Here is a 19,800-nt window from a genome sequence, read left to right as displayed (position 1 = left end):
CCCTGAAGCTCTGATGGAAAGAAGCATAATGGCCAATTAGTGAGAATAACTGAAGATAAGCCATAAAATATTAATGATGCAACAGAAAACCATGCTTAAAGTCAATCTACCATTGTAAGTGCATGTTAGGAAGTTGGCAGTTCAGAGCTCTATATTTTATTTTATATGAGAATTATCAGCTTAAAAGAAAGGTATACTTAAAAGCACTGTCTGTCTGTCTTTACTGTGAATTGTAGTTCAGTGGTTTAGCATCATGGGATAGGTAGAGCTGGCAAAACAATCTGATGCTGATCAAATTCTCATTGTTATACATTGAAAGAAAATTCTAAAAAAAACCAATCAAAAATGCCTCTTTGCTTGTCAAATTAAAAGGATTAGGGTGAAAAATATAATTCTGTAATCTTACGTTTTGGTAGCCTCAAAAATATTTAGTACAGAGCACAGGAACACAAACTGAAAACGAAAAGCAACTTCAGCAGGGAAACTGACTTTTTCTTAATGAGTCATGAAAAAGGGATTGTAATGTCACACACATCTTGCACAGCAAATTTTAAAATCCATGTATTTTTTAACCTACAGAACAGATGGAAATTCAAAAGTTACTTTCTTAAAAAGTGTTTTTAAATGAACTCTTAAAAAATTAGTCCAGCTAGCTTTCATAGCTTGTACTTAACTCTGCTTACAGCAGTCCAGTGAATTAAAATTCAGCCTTTTTGTTAAATACCATTCAATTTTAAAGTAACCTTAAGTGATTACCATCTTATTAGAGTTAATACACTCTAATAAGTGTAATACACTCTAATAATAATACACACTAATTGTGTCAATTAGAATGTGGTTAATTATTAATATAAGGCATTCATCTTCATATCTTTATCTTTCTTACACACATATGCACATCAGTTGTGCTGACCCTTGGAAGCTGGCCTATCTAATTAAAACATGCTTTTTAATTATACCATATGAAAATGCTGTGTAAAAGGTCTCATAAGCTTCTCTATGGAGAGTTTGACAAGTAGAGTATCCTCACGTTGAGTTGTAGAAAGTGAGGAGTGAGCGTGTGGCTCCCTGGAAGGCGCGTTGGGGGCAGCGAACAAAACCCGCCCCAGGAGGAGCGGGGCTGCCATGCAGGCACTGAACCATGGTGCTCTAAACAAAAGAGCATTGGCAACAACAATGAAGTTGTGGTTCCCACCACGCTCTGCACAACTGTAATTATCTTGATGTTCAAGGCCAAGGGCCTCAGTCTGGTGCTCAACTGTCGAAACTTTCAGTCATCATAACACAAAGAACAGAGACACAAGAAACTATTTCATGCTTTTCTTTCCTTCCTAACAGGATATCATCCTGATACCCTCCTCTCTGCACCCAACCATCCTTCCTGCCACTTTCCCATTGTTTATCCACTGATGAAAACAAAAATGTGTAATTTGGGAATTATAAATATATATACAGAAGTCCAAACTGTTTTTCATAATTCAGTTTTACTGCTTCCCAGTTTTGTTTCCCAGTTTTTTATTTGCAGACAGGAGAAAAGGAGCTCCATTACCTTGATCCTTGAAAGCTAAATCTCTTTTTTGTTTTGGAAGATCTAGAATATTTCACTTCAAATGTCCTGAATTTTCTTTCTTTTGTTTTCACCTCTGATCTGCTGTGAACACGGTGAGGGGATTTTCAGAACATAAGGTATACTGGAAAAAAACATTATCTCATTATGATTTTATCTTCTGCACAAATAACTTATAGGCAAGTTTTTGGGTTTTTCTCCTCGTTTCTCTCCCCCTTTTTTCTTATCTGATTTGTTTTCAGTGAGAAAAAACCACAACCACTTAAGGGGTAGTCTAACATATGGGTTGTTTTGACATTTAGCAAATGTATGTTTGGGTAATGAGAATGCACTTGTGCAGCTTAAAATTTTATCCAGCTAACCTTTTAGAAATTTAACAATAGGGAAAAAACTCCCTAAATCTTACATTAAACAAGGCTCGACTTGGCTAAATTAATGAAAACACAATTGTAAACTATGGTCACAGAGAAATTTGCTGTTGTTTAATAAACTGCTATTTAAAATATTTTAATGAAAACAAACCTCCATGCGTGTAATTCCTGTCAGACCAAGGATCTGCAATGCATATATATGTTCACAGTTATGACAGTGTGTGGGAATTTAGCTACATCAGTGAGGAGGGGTTTTACATGTACCTATAAAATTATAATAGCAAATACCTTCACTTTGATGAATTACACTTTACTTCCCACAGTGAAGTATTTTTTATTTCAGTTTGACCAAAGATGATAAGAAAATGTGCTATAACAAAGGTTTTCAAAAAGCCTGGGAGAATTGTGACTCCCATTTAGGCGTGGTAACAGAAATACCATCAATATAAAACCAGGAAAATAATTCAAGAAACTGCTCATAATTGACAGAGCAATGTCATACACAGTAAAATACAATAAAAGAGATTTCACATGCGCTAGAATAAAGGGAATGCTAAACTGGCACCAGGCTGTTGTTGACCAGGATGCCAACAGGAAAGCTGAGGTGCTCTCTGTGGATCTCTGTGCCATTGGACACCACTGAGAGCTCGTACTCCCAGCATATTTCCTTGCCAAGGGGTGGGAAGAGAGGTCAGTGCCAGAGCCAGGCAGGCACCCACACCAGGTAGGCAGCTTGCCTTGCTCACACAAAGCAGGGTGCCTGACAGCAAATGGGAGCTGAGCTGGGCATGGTGTCAGGGTCAAATGTGCTCTTTCACACAGCTATTTAATGAAATTCAACTTGAAAAAAAGAGACTGAAACGCTAGCCACGGTAGAGGGCTTGGACTAGCTGATTTTTAGAGGTCCCTTTCAACCCAAACCATCCTGAGGTTACACCTGGCCATCAGGGCTAGATACTGAACATCTGCATTGTAGAAGAGCTGGGTCAGCACTTGTCCCTCAGCTGCAACCCTGTCCCACCACAGTCTGTGCTTGCAGGCCCCTCATGTCAGCAAGCCTTGACTTTGTACTGTACAGGCCACAGCCAAAAACCCACAACCTTCTCTCCATCTTCCACCTGATCTCACAGACACCAAAGGCAGTAGGAGCCAGCAAGTGTGAAAATGTAACTGTGAGAATGGAACCATCCTGAAACAGGTTACTGTCTGAGTTATCTGGTCACAGAATTTTAGCTATATGCTACTTTTACTTTTTTTTTTTTTAAATCAAAATCTGGGGAGAAAGTGTAAAATTGTCACTGATAGACTCTTCAGCTGACAAATGAGGGGAGTGGCTAAATGAAGGGAAGAAGCAGCCAGCCCCACAGCTGTCTTATGGAGAAGCAAAAGAAGATAAGCCATAATCAGTAAGGAGGATTTCCTAGACACAGAACTGTTTGGAAGCGCTGAATTCATAAGTATATTGGAGATTAATTACTAAGGTAGCTCCTGAAACCAGAGCTAAGTGATTACATTGGTGTGTGATCTGCTCCTTGCTTCCACAAAGCACCCATCGTGCCTCCACTGCAGGAGCACCCAGCAAGAACATGAGTCCTGTCAAATAATTATAAAACTAATTAAAAAGAACAAACACAACATGAGGTCTGTAGCTAGCTTTCCACATGACAGCAAAGGACTTTGATCAGTGCAAATATTTCCATGGGCAAGGAAGATAAGACACAAGGCTCCATGTGAGGCATCTGAGCCCCCAGCACTTGCAGCAGGCCAGCTGAATCAAAGAGCCTCCCACATGCAGCACCTTGGGGTGGGGGCAAGGAGGGTTTGGACATGGCTGAGGAAACTGTGGAACTTTAAACAGTAGCTAGTTTATGCACATCAGGAGGAGGGTAATGCGATAAAACTCTTTGCCTGGGTTTAAGAAAAAGCATAGCAGATTGCTGTGAAGGCTGCAGGCCATGTACAGCATTTGAGAGCTAAACTGTCAACAAAGACACCACAGTAATCCAATTAGCACAGGCTCTTTGCATCCTGACAAGTGAGCGTAGGTTGAAGATTAGCTGAAGGACATGCCCTCCAGACAAAAACCCACCTAGAGAAATGGTAGACTTCTTCATTGAGTCCTGAGAATCTGATATAAACTCCAGATCTGCAACACTCATCTCCTGTGACTTGGTAATAGACATGGACAGGAATATAATCAACAGAAACATGACAATAATATACTTCAGAATTTGACTGATTTTTTTTTTTACTCTGTTTTTATTTTTTCACTTATCTTCTGGAGGAAGCAGCCATACAGTTGTGATCTCTGGGCCACAGCCCCAGTGCAGCATCATTTGGATCCAGCTGTAAGGCTGTGGTGTGCTGGCCCCATCCCTGCATGCATGAACAGCAAATCTTGCCACAAAAAGAAGCAAGGACCTGTTTTAACATGCACAGCAAATCTCAGAGTTAAACACCCCAGGTGAGTGGGTGTACAGACTTCTGCTGAGAATCCGTGTCAGGAAGGAAATGCCTTTCCCAGGGATCCCCCCAGGATTCCAGCCATGGGCAGCCCAGGAGTGGCCCTTCCCCAGCTGCTCTTGACCTGCTTTTGATGCAGTCCAGGACACAATTGGCTTTCTGGGCTGTAAGAGCACATTGCCAGTTCACATCCAGCCTCACAACCACCAGCACCTCTGAGTCCTTCCTGGCAGGGCTGCTCTCCATCTGTTCATCCCCCAGACTGTGTTGGTACCAGGGGTGCTCCAACCCAGGTGCAGGACCTTGCTTTTGGTGTTCTTAAACCTCATGAGATTCTCATGGCAACACCATGCATTTCTTGAGCTTGTCCAGGTCCCTCTGGATGGCATCCCATCCTTCAGGTGTGTGATTGCACCACTCAGCTTGGTGTCATCTGAGAAATCTGCAGATGGTGTGCTTGATCCCTATGTCTATGTCATTGATGAAGATAATAAATAACACTAATGACAGCCTGTTCCATCTTTTACACCAGTCATGCTCTGAAAAGCATTTGGAGGATTTAAGCTCTGCTTCTGGACCATCCACCTCCCTGCTTATGGGGCCCTTGCAGCTACCCAAGTGCTGTAAGCACTGGGGGCTTGGAAGGGGCTGGGAGGAAACAGAGGCACCTGGTTTTACACAACTGCTGCCAACGTGGGGGCACAGCTTGCCATGCCCACACCCACAGAGATAACTGCTTACAGGCAGAAAAGGGCTGATGAAACAGAGAAAGTTGAAGATGGATGGAAAAGACTGTGCTGGGACAACAGCCAAGGAGTACTAATTGTAAGGATGGATCTTACAAGCAAACAATTATTTATGTTTCCATCAGATGTGAAAAAGCTGCAGAGAGTCAGGTCCACAGCAATCAAAGGAAGTGGTGATGCTGTTATGCAGACCTAGTTTCACTACAAGCATCAGAATAATGGCATGGCATAGCACTGCTGAAAAAGAAAAAAATAGAAAAATGTCTAAACCTTCAACACTGTCCAGACTTTCACTGGCATGCCACCACCCTCCACAAGCTTTTTCACAGTACTGGCATACAGAAACTGCAAGGTAAGGCAACCAGGTATTCTACTTGAGGCACTGAGAAACAATGAAAGTTAGTCAGCACTCTTCTTCAATTTCTCCTGCATCCAAAATCAACAGAAAAACTTCATAAAACTCCATTAAGAGTTCAAATTCTGGAAATACTGCAAATCATCCAGCACTCTAATAACTGTAATTGTATTTAAACTCTTAAAATTGCCTATATGTTTTATTAGACCTCGTCTAGGTTTTTATCTCTTTAGTATGTAAAACCATGTGGAGTCCAGTAGCATAACTCTGAAGGCCTAGACTAAAAGATACTGTTAAGGCAGCAATGATACAAAACATATCAGTATCTTCGTTGTGTTTCCTTAATATTTGAATGAAGAATCAGAGATATGATCAATGAAGCTGTCACATGGCAAGGACAATGTCTCTGCATTCATGGCAGAGTTTGTGGATGACAGAATTTCTTGTTTGGTGTTTTGTATTAAAGAAAAACTTGGTCACAGCTGCTTGAAAATGTTGTCAAGCCCTATAGGCCAGTAAGGATAACCTGTGTTCATACTTGCTGTCACAAAACCACAGCCTTCCATAAGCTAAACAAGGAGTTAAAGATGCAGGGAGGAAGGAATCAAATTTAGCTTTGCTGTACAGGATTTGGCTGTTACACACCTGTGATCCCAACAAGCTGCAGAAGTGCAACTGAGGGTGGAATTTCAGACCTTCTTGCACGAGATAAAACACTCATTATGACTACTGTGGCTGCCAGATTTCTCTACCTCAAAGCTGAAATTCCCTGAAATAAATCTTTCTGGCCTGAAAAAGGAGAATCTGGTATCAGAGTGAGCTGAGAAATTACTATCTGAAGAATGGGTATAAGTAAAGATAAAGCAGAAGATATCCTCACATTTACTTTTATGTTCTATGTTTGCAAGAGCCAAACACTGAGAACTTACTAAGCAATATGATTAGGAACTTCTGGCAGGATGCTGAGAAACCAACTATAATTACCTTCTTGTGACACAAAGTTTGAATTCATAGCAGGCACATTAGATGTAATGATTCCTCATGTCAATATGGTATCACAAATACAAATTAGGAGGGAAAAAAGTGTAACATGCAGAAAATCTCTAATTGCTGTATTTGATTACTAGAAGATTTACAACCATGTAAGATTTCTCCTCTCTCTGAAGTGAAATCCAAGGAGAGATGCAAAGGATATGGGGAATTCTCTGATGATCTTTTTCCCCTACAAACTGCTCCTTGCTAGGGGTTGCATAGCAAAGGAGGCAGAGAGAATGTGATAATGCTAAGGAGAACTGTGGGAACATTGAATTTCTTCTTTATTTCAGGAGTTGGTTTCTTTTCCATTAGAGCGCTTTTGTTCTGTGTTGATTAAATTTTGCTTTTTGGGAACATGACCAGAGGAGAGCAGTCTTGGTGGCTGCTGAGCAGGAGCACCACGAGAACAGCACTGGAGGAGGCACCACTCATGGCAGGGCAGGAACAGTGGGAATTCACACCAAAAAGGTGCTGATTTATGGCCACAGTGGTGTGCTCCATAGGAGGCACCAGGATGGGGCTGGAAGTGCAGCTCATGCAGGAACTGCTGCGGCATCCATGCCCCTAAAACAGTGCCCATGACATGATACATTTGCACTTCAGGGGTTGCTCCCTGGGGAGTACAGACAATTCCACCTGTGTCTAAGCCTTCACCTACAGCTCATCCCAGCTGCTTCTGCAGTGCTCAAAGATATATGAAGTGAAGCTGGAAAAATTGTACAGGCTTTATATAGTGTTCAGTAAATTTGTTTCCTTAACTAAAATTACATCCTTTAACCTTTAGTCATGCACACAGCTCTCTGCCATCAATGGCACAACTATTAGTGTGCACATTGCTTACTTTCCTACACTGATTTGTATATAATGAAGTTAAAGATGTTGTAAGTCTGAAAAAAAAAGATTAAAAATACATGTACTTCCTCACTCACATCCTTACATCACAGGAAGTGAAGTTCATTCCAAATCACCACAGCCTAGGCAGTAATTAGGTTTCAGAAATACCTTGTGGAAGCTCAGTTTACCTTTGTGCCCGTAACAGAAGACTCCTGAAGACAGGGAAACTTTCATCATGTATAAATGACTAACAATTACATGGAACCAAATGGAGGGCTTCAAAGCAGGGTGGAAAAATGGAGGGAAATTCCATCCTATTAAGATAGGACATAATTGTCTTGTACAGGAAATAAACACTATATTTTTAGCAGGTGACTAGTCAGATAGAATCAGTACAGGGTTATGATTGTGTAGTGATTTCTCATCAAATTGCAGCCTATCTCCCCAGAGAGATGACAGATCTTAGTATTTTCTTATAATTATTTTTCTATGTAGGCTCTTAATTGGGAAATGGAAACATGAGAGCTCCCAAAGCAGGCTGCATTTCATAGACTATTACCATTCATATTTCATCTTTTACAATTAATTAAAAGATTTGTAGGTACCTCATACTGGTATGTTACTACACCAAGTTGTACCATGATAAAATTTCAGTAATACCAGAATCTTCCAACCTTCAGACTTGGCAATTCCCTGCTCATTCCAATTTATGGCCACTGCATTCCATAAGCCAACACACACTGCTGCTATTGAAACCAACCTGTGCTATTTACAGATCAAATAGATAGAAAATCTGGAATGCTGTAAACAATAAATTTACATCCAAGCTGAAAACACAATATTATGATTAATAGACATAAACTGAACTTGCAAATGGATATGAATATATTTAAATTATTAAAATCATAGGTAAAGTAACAATACTTAAAGGAGATTGGGACAAAATTCAATGATGCACCTTCATTAAATATTTCTGGTAATAGATTTCTTGTTGATAACATTTTTAACCCTGCTTTGTAAAGGGGTTGAAAATCAAGGAACTAATGGCCACCATATGTGGGTAGATGTTTGGCTTTGATGAACAAAACATTGTTATGCAACATGGAACCTAAAGGCATCAAAGCAACTTCAACCAATCCCAGAACAGATACTAAATTTCTACTGCATTCATCCAGTAACAAAACAGAAATATTCTACAATATTTGCATCGATTTTTGGGATAAAGTATTCCAGAGCCCTCTTTGTCATGGTTGGAAGTGTTTTTCCCTGGCCAATCTGAATATGATCAAACTATCCTTTCACAGAAGTGTTTCACTCAAGTGTAGCTAATTCTGAAACCTAAAGACAACAAAGCTATAAGCAGTGCTCCCTCCTTAACTTCTGACCACTTTAATACCCTGACAGCAGGACAGTTAATTTTTAACTCAACAATTATGCACTGAAAATAGACCTACAGATCAAATCTTTCTTTGTGTATGAATAATATGGTGTTTCTCTTCTAAATATGTGCTGCTTGTTCTGACTACAGCATTAAGTATTAAACATGTTCATCAATTATTAATATAAGCTTATTATCTTTCATTCTAAAAGTGTATTTAGCTTTTTTTTCTGAAGATTTCTAGCAAGAGATTCTAAAAATGTGATGGAATGCATGTCATTCCAAAACTAAGATATGGATGCATTAACTTCATTTTTATGCATATCTTTGGTTAATGAATCTTGCTACTTCCTATTTACAGTACAATAGTATACAAACATTTTAAATGAAATCTACTGATCATAAAATCTATTTTGTGATGCCCAGTTCTGTGTGTATTGTGCATTTATGGATAATGGACTTTCAAATGTATTTCACTGTGGAACTTGTTCATGAGAAGCTTGACATGAAAGTAACTCCTCAACAAACACCAAATATTCCAACCATCTCACAGTTCTATTCAGGGTTTCTCCCATCAGGCAAAAAAATTTTTCTCATCTTATCAGATTGGTCCTGCTGCCCCAAGCCCTGCATAAATTTGAGGGAGCATCTCCTGTCCCCCATGCAGGGAAAAGCCCAGTTCCTTTGCTGCCATGTCCCTGCTTGCTAACTCCTGGCTCCTTCCACAGTCACATTTTTGATGACAGCCCTGAGGCAAAAGCCAGAGACTGTGAAGGAAAAGCCTTCCACCTGGAGGGCTGGATCCACATCAACGAGATTTTTTTTACATTAGAATTTAAATAATTTATGGTTTCAGTTTTTTATAACTTCAGCAGTGAGAGGCAGTGTTGGGAACCAACCCCCTCTGCTCCACCCCTTGTTTGCAGGGGTCACAGCAGACATTGCTGAGCTGTCAGTGTAAATTACAGCTGGCAGCACGTCAGTGTAGAATGCTTAAATACGTGTGCAATTTCAAATACATAAATAATCTCACTGACTTTACTGAAGCACCAGAAAACATTCACCTAATATTCTTTTGTAACTTCTCAGGAGTATTTGAGAAGCAGCACTTTGATCTTTATTAGCTGTCAAGTCCATGATGAGACAAAGTACGTTCCTCAGCGGGCTGTGGAGACAGGCCTGGAAGCAGCTACGTCCTTCTTATCTGAATATTTACAAACCAGAGCTGAGTTACAGCATTTCCCTTAAGTGTGTATTACTGCAGCTTTTTGGGAACAAGAACAATGCTAATGCTCTGTGCTGGCTGATGACCAAGGGCTGAGGAGCTCCTGTCGAGACTGTGCACCCACACTGTGCCCCGGTAGGTGAAAGGGCCTGCAATGGGTTTACATGCAAACCCATGAACCAGGAGATGTGTCCCACCTTTTTCCTTCCACACAGAAGAAATGTGTCTGCATAAAGCATTTTGAGCAGAAATTCACACAGTGCAAATCTCTTCAGCAAGCTGACAGTCCCCCAGCATGACCTGGACCAAGGCACGGTTCCTACCACTGTGCACACACAGAGAAACGGGCCTTACCCACCCTAAGTGACACCCACAAACCTTCTCGTGACTAGAAGGCAGCACCAGGAGTTTTCCTCCCTTTGCCTAAGAATGCCAGCAATTTCAGCTTGCCACAGAGCTGGCCTGGCTGCTGGTCTGACATATAAATCATGGGCCCCAGATAAAGTAAGTAAGTAACCACGTACCGGTGTAGTCCTCGTAGCACTCGCAGGTGTAGCCGCCCTCGCGGCTGCGGCAGAGCCCGTGGCTCCCGCAGGGGTTGGAGTAGCACAGGTCGATTTCCGTCTCGCAGTAGTCGCCGGTGAAGCCCGGGGGGCAGCGGCACCGCAGCCCGTTGATGGGGTGGATGGGGCGGAACAGGACCGTGTTGGAGCTGATGAACGGCGCCGAGCTGTCGAACTTCAGCACGGAGACGCACTTCATGTAGTTCTCGCAGGGCTCGCGCAAGCAGATGTTGTCGTCGAAAGGCAGCACCCTCTGTGTGGAAATCAGCGTCAGCAGCGTCCTGTTGAGGTAGATCTGCTCCTGCAGGTCCTCAGAGGGGAAGAACTTGTTTCGAATGCCACCAGGGAGCAAGGCCGAGAAGGTCACGTTCAGGATATTGGAGCTGACGTCCGTGTCGTTTTGGATGTTGAAAACAAAGATGCCATCCTTGGCGGTGGAGAGCACGGTTGCCACCCCCTCCACAAAGAGGGACAGGAGGGGAGAAAGGAACCTCTCCTGGGACATGTTCTCCAGGCGCACTGTGATGCTGTTGGTGAGCATGTCGTCCGTGATGATGGTGACACGCAGGGTGCAGACTGCAGTGACACTGTGAACACCATCTGAAGGGAAGGGAGAAAATAACAGCCATGTCAGAGAGCAGGCTTCAACCTACGGACAGGGAGGCTCCCACAGCCTCCTGAAAATGAAACAGACCTGCAAGGCACTCAGCTCAGGGCACCAGGATGAGAGAGGGAAATGTTTCCACCTTCTGAAGTTATTACCATTGCCTTTTCTCAGAAAAACAAAATAAAATTTCTTAAGAATTGTAACTCAAAGGACCCAAGACATCTCAAAGAGGCAAGAACACCTGGAGAAGATGCCAGGCAAATAACTAGCAAGGGTTAGTGTGTAAACAGTCTGAGGGCCCTGTGATGGCCAAGGGAAACCAAGAGGGAGGTGACTCCTGTGACTGACTGCTAGTCTATAACTGGTGCTGGGAAGCTGCTGCTTTTCACAGCACAATACCAAAATTATCATCTTCCGGTGTGGTCTCAGGCTTAAAGAGCCAGAGCTCTGCACAGACAGAGAATTGTGACCAGAGCTTCAGATAAGTCATTTAAGGAAACAAGTCTTCACATCTGAGTGCTGGAACTTTTTCATTCGTCACATATAACTTCTTAAAAATATTTTATGAATATTAGAAAAAAATTTAAATAAAATACGCCTGTAGTGAAAAGTGACATTTAAAAACTCTTCCATTTTATCCTTCCTTTAAGGCATTTTTGATACTGCTGTGCCTGTTCTGCAATAAAATCCATAATTATAAAAATATAGCACTAATACCTGACACTGGACTGAGAATTGCCACTGTAAAATTTCAGCACACCCTGAGGCTTACAGCAGCGCTGTGAATGTACAAATTCTAGATTATTCTGGCATTATGGAAAATAATTATGATACAGTGAGAGCGCTAAATTTAATCTAACTTCAATGCATGTGTGGAATGGGAAGTTGCATCATCACTGAAATCAAATCACTTACTTTAAATGTGTCTCCTTGCTAACATTAGGGACTCATTAAAATACAGATTGCATTACAGAAAATGTGGTTAGCATTAGAGCAGCAGCTAGAAATCCCAGATGAGATCAAGAGTGGCTTCTGGTAGGAAATGTTCCTTCTGAAAGATGTCATAGTGTAAACAAACAACCTTAAATGGGCATGAGTTTGTCTCATGAGAGAGATGAACTGGTTTGAGTGGCCAAAATGAGCCCCAGAGTGAGGTCAAGAGCTGAGCCCAGTTTCCTTAGGCCACAGCTCAGTGTCACAACCTTGCTCCGAAGTATCCCAGTGATAATAATACACAAGTAACCTGCCATTAAGCCTGATTTCAATTAAACCACAAGGTACATGCAGAAATGGATTTTGAATCACATCAGTGTAAATTGCATCAGGAACTGTGTTTAAATCTATCAGTGTGAGATCAAAAAGTCTAACAGCATAGACTGCTAAATGTCATTTTGCTAAGGTTTGTTATCTCCAAGTGTAACTTTATGACCTATTATGGTCATGCAGGAATAGAACAGAAAAAATCAGAATTATTTCTTTCCTACTCACTGTCACCACTCCATCTCAAGTGCGGTTTTGTTTTGAAAAGAAATGTATTTTTGGAAGATTTTTCCTCCAGTTTTATAGCAGCAATATAGTAAATCACAGCAGCATAATTAACAAAATGGCTTTTGACTCCCTCCTCCTATCAGGTTGTCTGTAAAAGCTCAGCTGTTGACTTCTTCCCCACTGAAGCAGCTTTTATGCAAATAGAAAAATCTCTTCTTCTGTGTGCTGCTTTAACTACTGCCTGGCTAAAACCAATCCACCAGGAGGGGACATTGTCTGGAGTGATCTGTTTGACTTCTCCCAGGTAACAAGTGACAAGACAAGAGGAAAAGGCCTTAGGTTGCTCCAGGGGAGGCTTAGATTTAGTATGAGGAAGAATTTCTCCACCAAAAGGGTGCTCAGGCATTGGAACAGGCAGCCCAGGGAAGTGGTGGAGTCACCATTCCTGGAGGTGTTTAGAAGATGTGTGGATGTGGCCTTTAGGGACATGGTTCAATGGGGGGCTTGGCAAGGCTGGGTTAATGGTTGGACTGGATGATCTTAAAAGCCCTTTTCAAAATAAACAATTCTATGATTCTATGGGCCCATCACAGAAGCTCACATACCAGCTTTCATTTTCTCCCAAGTTTGCAAAAATCTCTCTCTTCTCTTCCTTGGACTCATTCTAGAAATCTGTAGTATCAGCTTCCATCAAGACCCAAAGCAACCTTTACAAATTATTGGTAGCCAAAATCCTCATTGCAAACTCCTCCTATATGGTCTGTGGATTTCTGGTCAACAGACAATACAGGATTGGCAGTATTTTCATAAATGACATCCTCAGACTAGTTTACCCATGTCTATCATTTGCACAGCTCATTCCCCTGAAAGGCCAGAACAAACTATTCACTTTTTTTTTCCTAAAGCAATTGACATTTGCCTGTTTGTCCCATAGGGTGCCTGAACTATTTTGCTATTTGTTGCACAATATGCTACAGAAGTTCCCTCATACCAGCCAGAATGCTGGACAATGGGTCCTTTTTTTAAGAAAACACTATGATCTATAGCCCGTGGTATGTATAGTAATAAGACAAAATAAGATCCACTGTCTGACAATGCAGTAGAGTCTACAAACTGTCATAATCAATATCAACTGTCACAATATGCAAGAGCTTCCCAGCATTCACAACAGCTATTCTGACACAGTTAATAAATCACTGGAAAAAAGCCTGGTGTCAGATACCACACAGCCTCCTTGTTCCATGGGCAGCACAAAAGAAAACTGGGCACAGACATATAGCTGCAAAATGAAGTTGTGTTTTAAAAGCCAACTCAGCTTTGTGCAACCCTGTTGCAGAGCATTAAAATAAAAAGAGAGTAAAAAAGGAGCAGAGCATGTGTGCTATAGGCAACAAAAGAATGGCACAGCCATAGAACTGGCTGGACAAGTGCCTCTTTCATATCTCAGATAGGCTGAGAGCAGCATCACAGGATCTGATCAGCTATTCATTCAGAAACTCAAGGAAAGTTCAAACAATCTGTGGTTTTATGAGACCAAATTAGTATCTATTCTACTTTCAACAGACAACATTGGCTTTGAGGTTGGGAACAACTGCAATAAAGAAAGTGGAATTTTTTTTTCTTTTTTGGGAAATTATTTAAGCCCTAAATACCCAGTAACATATGTGTTATGAGATTTACAATTGAAATACTCCATAAATATTTAAAAGGTTTCCTGCCAGAAATGCCAGAGAATTATCATTAGGAAGTACTGTTTTGTGGAGTGGCCATACTTCATGGCCTTCAGTGTTTGAGATGCCCAACCATATGCAGCTACCAAACTGCTAAAAAGGCTTAAATCATCTGAGCTTCCAAAGGTCTCATGATACAGCCATAAGAAGTCCCTATCATGTTTATGGCAGGTGCAAGATGGTTTCAGTCAGGGGTGTGAAACAACCTTCAAGTTGCTACACTGGAAAATTCTGGCTGCACTTTACTCTTTGGAGCAGATCTTGGAGCAGATGAGTGCACACACATTCCCCAGGCTTAGCTGTCACCAGTTCTCACAGCCATCATGTGGGGGCTCCAGCAAACCTGCTGGGTGCAGGAGTCTTCCTGAAGGAGCTCCAAACACTCAGATCCTGCTGGCAGATGGGATGTGCAGGCATCCTGCTAAGAGTGATTTGAGCAGACAGCCTGGATCTTAGCAGCCCCAGCCACCCAGATAGCCTGAGGAAAGGGAAACACAGGACAGACCAAAGAAAGAAAAAGGATTCAACCAACCCCTTGGTGGCTTGGCTCCTAAATCCCTGTACCAATGGCTTTTGTCACTTTGTCCTCAAGTTTCTCTTCCATAAAATAGGGATAATAGCATTTAACATGTACACTGTGAAATAGTGGGTACAGATGATGAAATGTTGACACACTGGGGTAACAACAAAAGCAACACAAATGTCCTTAAGAAATCATAAAAGGTTCTTTTAAGAGCTTTTGCAGCCAAGTTTATCAAAAACAAGGTGGAAGGAATAAAATAAGACTCTTACTGTCTCACAGACCTGTGAATGAACAAAGAGAATTCTGGACAGCTGGTGGCTACACCAAAAATGTGTTCATTACAAATGTGGTGCCTGCACACTAAATTTTTATTCTGGCAATATTATTCTATGTATAATTTCCACACAAGCATTCTCTACAAGGTGGAAATCAAAGCAGACTGTTGTCTTTTGAGTCATTGTCATTGATGAAGAGGAGACTTACAACTAGATTTACTCATCTTCATCCTTCATCAAATTAATGAAAAGGTCTAATAGCAAACACATACCCTGATGCATTACAAAGAAAAGGGAAGACAAGAAAGGCTGATGAAAGCTTGATGCTCTCTAAAACACATTAATAACTAGAAAATTGACTAAATAGGCATTGTTTCATTATTACCTTTACTTTACAACAAACCTTATCAAATCTGATACTTTAATCTCAGCTTTCTATCTTCTGGCAGTCTGTAAACCAAAGAATTTTATTATCTAGAAATGTAAACACAGCAAAGTTTAACTGAAATGCATATTTGGCAATGGTAGCACCTGGCCAGAAAGGTTCTTTTGTTTCTTTTTTAAGTTTGCAGAAATAAAATAATTAACACTATTTTTAGCTTATTACATACAAAGGTCTTAGTACCATTTTTGAAAGCTGCATACTTTATACTTTAGCATCAGAGCTTTCTTTCACAGATATACCAATGCAAACCCATTCTAATTTTGCTTTATAACACATCTGGAAATAGCAGATGCCAGTTTGTACAACAGCCATGCAAAATCCTTGGCTAGCAATCCACAGGTTCAAATAACCTCTTGTTCTTCCCAGATCATAAGAAGCAGCTGTGGCCATGGGTAGCAGCCACTGCTTGGTAACAGGCCTTGGAATAACCAAAGCTGCATCCCCATTGCTTCCAGCCATGTCTTTACACACAGGAGTGAATACACACCCAGCCCAGCACTAAACCTGGAATTACTGATGAGGATGCTGAGCTTTTAGTGTCCTCTCCACAGCTTGGGTGTCAGTAGCACATCAGTAGCACCAGGTCACAGAAATGAATACTGCAGGCAATGCTTGCCTGTCTGAGCAGGGCTGGCACCCAAACCACACTTCCCACTGAGCAAACAGCAGTAAAAAATCAACATGTGTCAATAAAAGTGAGACAGAGTGCACAGTCCTGCCCTGAGCTTTAGCTTGCCTCAGAGAATCTGCCACCATTGCAGAGCTGACTCCTTTTCTTGCACTGTGCTTCCACCACCATGGGAGCAGATTTAAAATGCATAAAATATCAGTGTGCTAATATTGTCCCTTCCAAACCAGTGCTGTAGGCATTACAAAGCTTCACATCCATGAGTAGAAATAAGAACTCTATGAACACTCATAAGATAAACTCCTTAAAATATCTTCTGTGTTACAGAAAATTCAGGAGCTTATAATGCAAAGAAAATATCCTGAAAGAAAATAAACTGCACAGAAAATGGCAGGTGGAAACCTAAGCAAGATTCCTTGCTGAAACACCAGAAAGGCATGACCAGAAAGGAAAAGCAAAAGGGGCATAATTGTGAATTTAAAGATCTCCCATCTTGGGTTTTCCCAGTTATCAAGCAGCCTCACTGAGGAAGTGTTTCAGGTTAGAAAGTGTATATGACCCCAGTTTTAGTGTCCCCCCAGGGCACCCTTGAAAAGGAAGCTGGTGATGGCTTTGGTCTTAGCTTTCCAAAAGACAACCACAACATCCAGTGGCAAATATCCTCTCTGTGTCTCTAAACAGTCTCTGTTTTGTAGCTGGAACAGCTCAAAGTGCAAAGGTCTCTTTTGCTAGAGAAAAGTGATTTTAAATGGTACAGTAACAGAAAAGTAACATCCATGAGAAATACACTCCATCATTTGCTGTAAAAAACATAACATTTTGTGTGTAATATCATATTATTTCTTAGGCAGGCACTAATGAATTCTGTCAAAGCCCTCCTTTCCTAGGAATGGGAAACACTGCTGATGAGCAATTCTGTCAATATGGCAAGTTGGGTGCAACTACATGGAGACTGTCCTTGGCCACATGAAGCTTATGTTATTGATTTTGTCCCTTTGTTTCAGGCTGCCAGTCAGCTCCCTGCATTTAGGAGCACTGACTGCCAACACAAGTTGTGGGCTTTGGAAACAATACATAAAAATAACTATCTATTATTCACACAATGCCAAAGGTTCATGTTGGAACCGCTGCTGTGAAGAATGTCAAAGCCCAGGTCTGCTCCCAAGCCCATTACACCAACAGGAAGATACCCGTGGACTTCAGTGGACTTCATTCCCTGCCAAAATTTGGCCTAGAGCCTAATTCCCAGAGTCACTGCCAGTGCACTCACACAGAGCTTTACTCCCAACCCTGCAGCCCCAGACAAGAACAGTCTGCCCAGGAAATGGTGCAGGGTTGAAAAATCAAAAGAGCAGAAAGCAAAACATGAGGGATGAGCAGGGCAAGCATGTGGACACTAGAAACATGCCCCATGCACAGCACCTCCCGAGTTGTAAAGGTGGAAAGGGTTTTCCTAAAATCAGGTGTCTGAATTTGTAACCCAACATCTCTCATTTTCCAGGAAGGATGAGCAGCTGCAGCCACCCTTCAGCAGATGCTCTGTTTTGAAAACATTGGCCAATGTTGCCCAGCATCATTTGGAGGAAAGAAGGTTTGGAGCACTCACAGGAAGAGGGAGGACAAAGATGTGTCATGGGGGTATTTCGATTTGAAACAGGAGGCAGCTGAGGTACATGGTGTATGCAAGTACCTTGGCAGGTCCTGACTGAGCTGCAAGAAAGGGGGAAGTCCTGGGTGAGACATGCTTTTAGTGGAAAAGAAGATGTCTGGGATTAACTACAGCAAGACTGGCAGACTGATGGAAGACAAGCAATAGTCCACCCTGGCAGAGAGAGTGCCAATGTGTGACTGTGCCAGTGACCAGCTCTCCTTAAACCAGCATTCCCCACATTACCTCCAGCACCTTCCTGCTGCCACTGCAGCAACTCAGAGCACCCCAGGGGTCTGTCCCAGGCCACAAGGTATGCACCTGGGTCACGGCTGTGCATTGCCACTGCACTGCCCATGGCAGCATCAGCCACATCCCCACTTGTGAAATGATGTCAGGGTCATTGCAAGCAATGATCCCAACAAGTGTGTTCAGACATTCCAGGCAAAGCCACCTCTTCTGCTCACAAGATGCAGGCACTCTTAATTTCAAGTCAAACCTTGATGTACTTCTTTTTGCAAAGAAGATGAATATCTGGGACACCTGGGGAGAGTGGGCAGTGGCACTTGGGGCTCTCACCCCACAGTTCCCTTGGCAGCAGCCATAGCTGTACCAGCTAAATCAAACAGCTAAAAATACCCAAATTGTGGGAGGATAAATTGTTCATAAAGCAACTGTGAATTCCCAACGCACATAAGAGAAAAAAACAAACTAATTTTGGCATCATTATCTTTAATGTAGCCTATGCTGCTCAGGATTATTTACTTTGTACACAATACTGAAAAGAAAAAGAGCATATTTGAGTCTGCAGCTTGAACAGGGGTTAAGAACAAATTGATGCCAACTGGATTGCTCAACATTGTACAAGATTGCTGTTCTGAAACCAGCACCTGCAAGCTGAGAATTTTGAAATGTTAATTGGGTTGATAACACTAGTCTGGGGGAACATTTCCAGAGGGTAGGAGGTAAAGCAAGTTGGATCTGCTGACAAGAATAAGCCTTCTTGACTTCTAACTGCAGCAAGGCTGAAGATAGACCTCATTTCCTTGAACACCCTCCCACAGAATCACTTCTTGCTCTTCAGGTACCTGGTGCCCATGGGCTATAGCTTCTGCAGGGGGTGAGATACAGGCAAGGGATGCTGACAGGGATGCAGGAGCAACAGGTTGAACAAGGAAACAAATCCCTGTCCTGAGCAGAAAGCATAAGTAGAAGGGATTTGGGACACTTAGAGGGAAGTATGATATGTGGGAAGATAGCATGAGCATGCTAACAACCAGCTCCTTACAGACTATTTAACTAAAGAGGAGATTTTCCTTCTAACTAAAATGCAAAGCAATTTTCCTTCTGGGCTCTGCACTCCTCCTTGTACCTCAGCTGGGTTTCTTTGTTAGCAAGGACTGGCCAGACTCCCCTGCCCAGCTGTGCTCGGCAGCAGGGCTGGGTCCCCACCTGTGCATCCTGCTCTGCTCCAGGCCACAGCAGCCCCCTGTGGGGGACACAGCCCCAGAGCCTTGTCCCGATCTGGGCCATGCCAGCCCTGCTGGGGTGCACAGCCCTGGAGCCCTGTCCTGCTCCAGGCCATGCTGGCCCTGGTGGGGTGCACAGCCCCGGAACCCTGTCCTAGTCTAGGCCATGCCAGCCCTGCTGGGGTGCACAGCCCCAGAGCCCTGTCCACTCTAGGCCATGCCAGCCCTGGTGGGGTGCACAGCCCCGGAGCCCTGTCCTGCTCCAGGCCATGCCAACCCTGGTGGGGTGCACAGCCCCGGAGCCCTGTCCCACTCTAGGCCATGCTGGCCCTGCTGGGGTGCACAGCCCAGGAGCCCTGTCCTGCTCCAGGCCATGCCATCCCTGGTGGGGTGCACAGCCCAGGAGCCCTGTCCTGCTCCAGGCCATGCCAGCCCTGGTGGGGTGCACAG

General features: G+C 42.6%; 1 protein-coding gene across 7 annotated transcripts in view; it reads right to left on the bottom strand.

Annotated features, from left to right (window-relative positions):
- CELSR1 (cadherin EGF LAG seven-pass G-type receptor 1) overlaps positions 1-19,800 on the bottom strand; it is a 166,046-nt gene that overhangs the window by 86,550 nt on the left and 59,696 nt on the right. For all 7 annotated transcript variants that reach the window (XM_054631425.2, XM_077179083.1, XM_077179084.1 and 4 more), the window contains exon 2: positions 10,499-11,137. In XM_054631425.2, coding sequence (XP_054487400.2) covers positions 10,499-11,137 — 639 coding nt within the window. The remainder of the gene's footprint in view (positions 1-10,498; positions 11,138-19,800) is intronic.

This window comes from Agelaius phoeniceus, chromosome 5 (assembly GCF_051311805.1).
Source record: "Agelaius phoeniceus isolate bAgePho1 chromosome 5, bAgePho1.hap1, whole genome shotgun sequence".
NCBI classification, from domain to species: domain Eukaryota; kingdom Metazoa; phylum Chordata; class Aves; order Passeriformes; family Icteridae; genus Agelaius; species Agelaius phoeniceus.
This window is presented reverse-complemented; position numbering and strand designations above follow the sequence as displayed.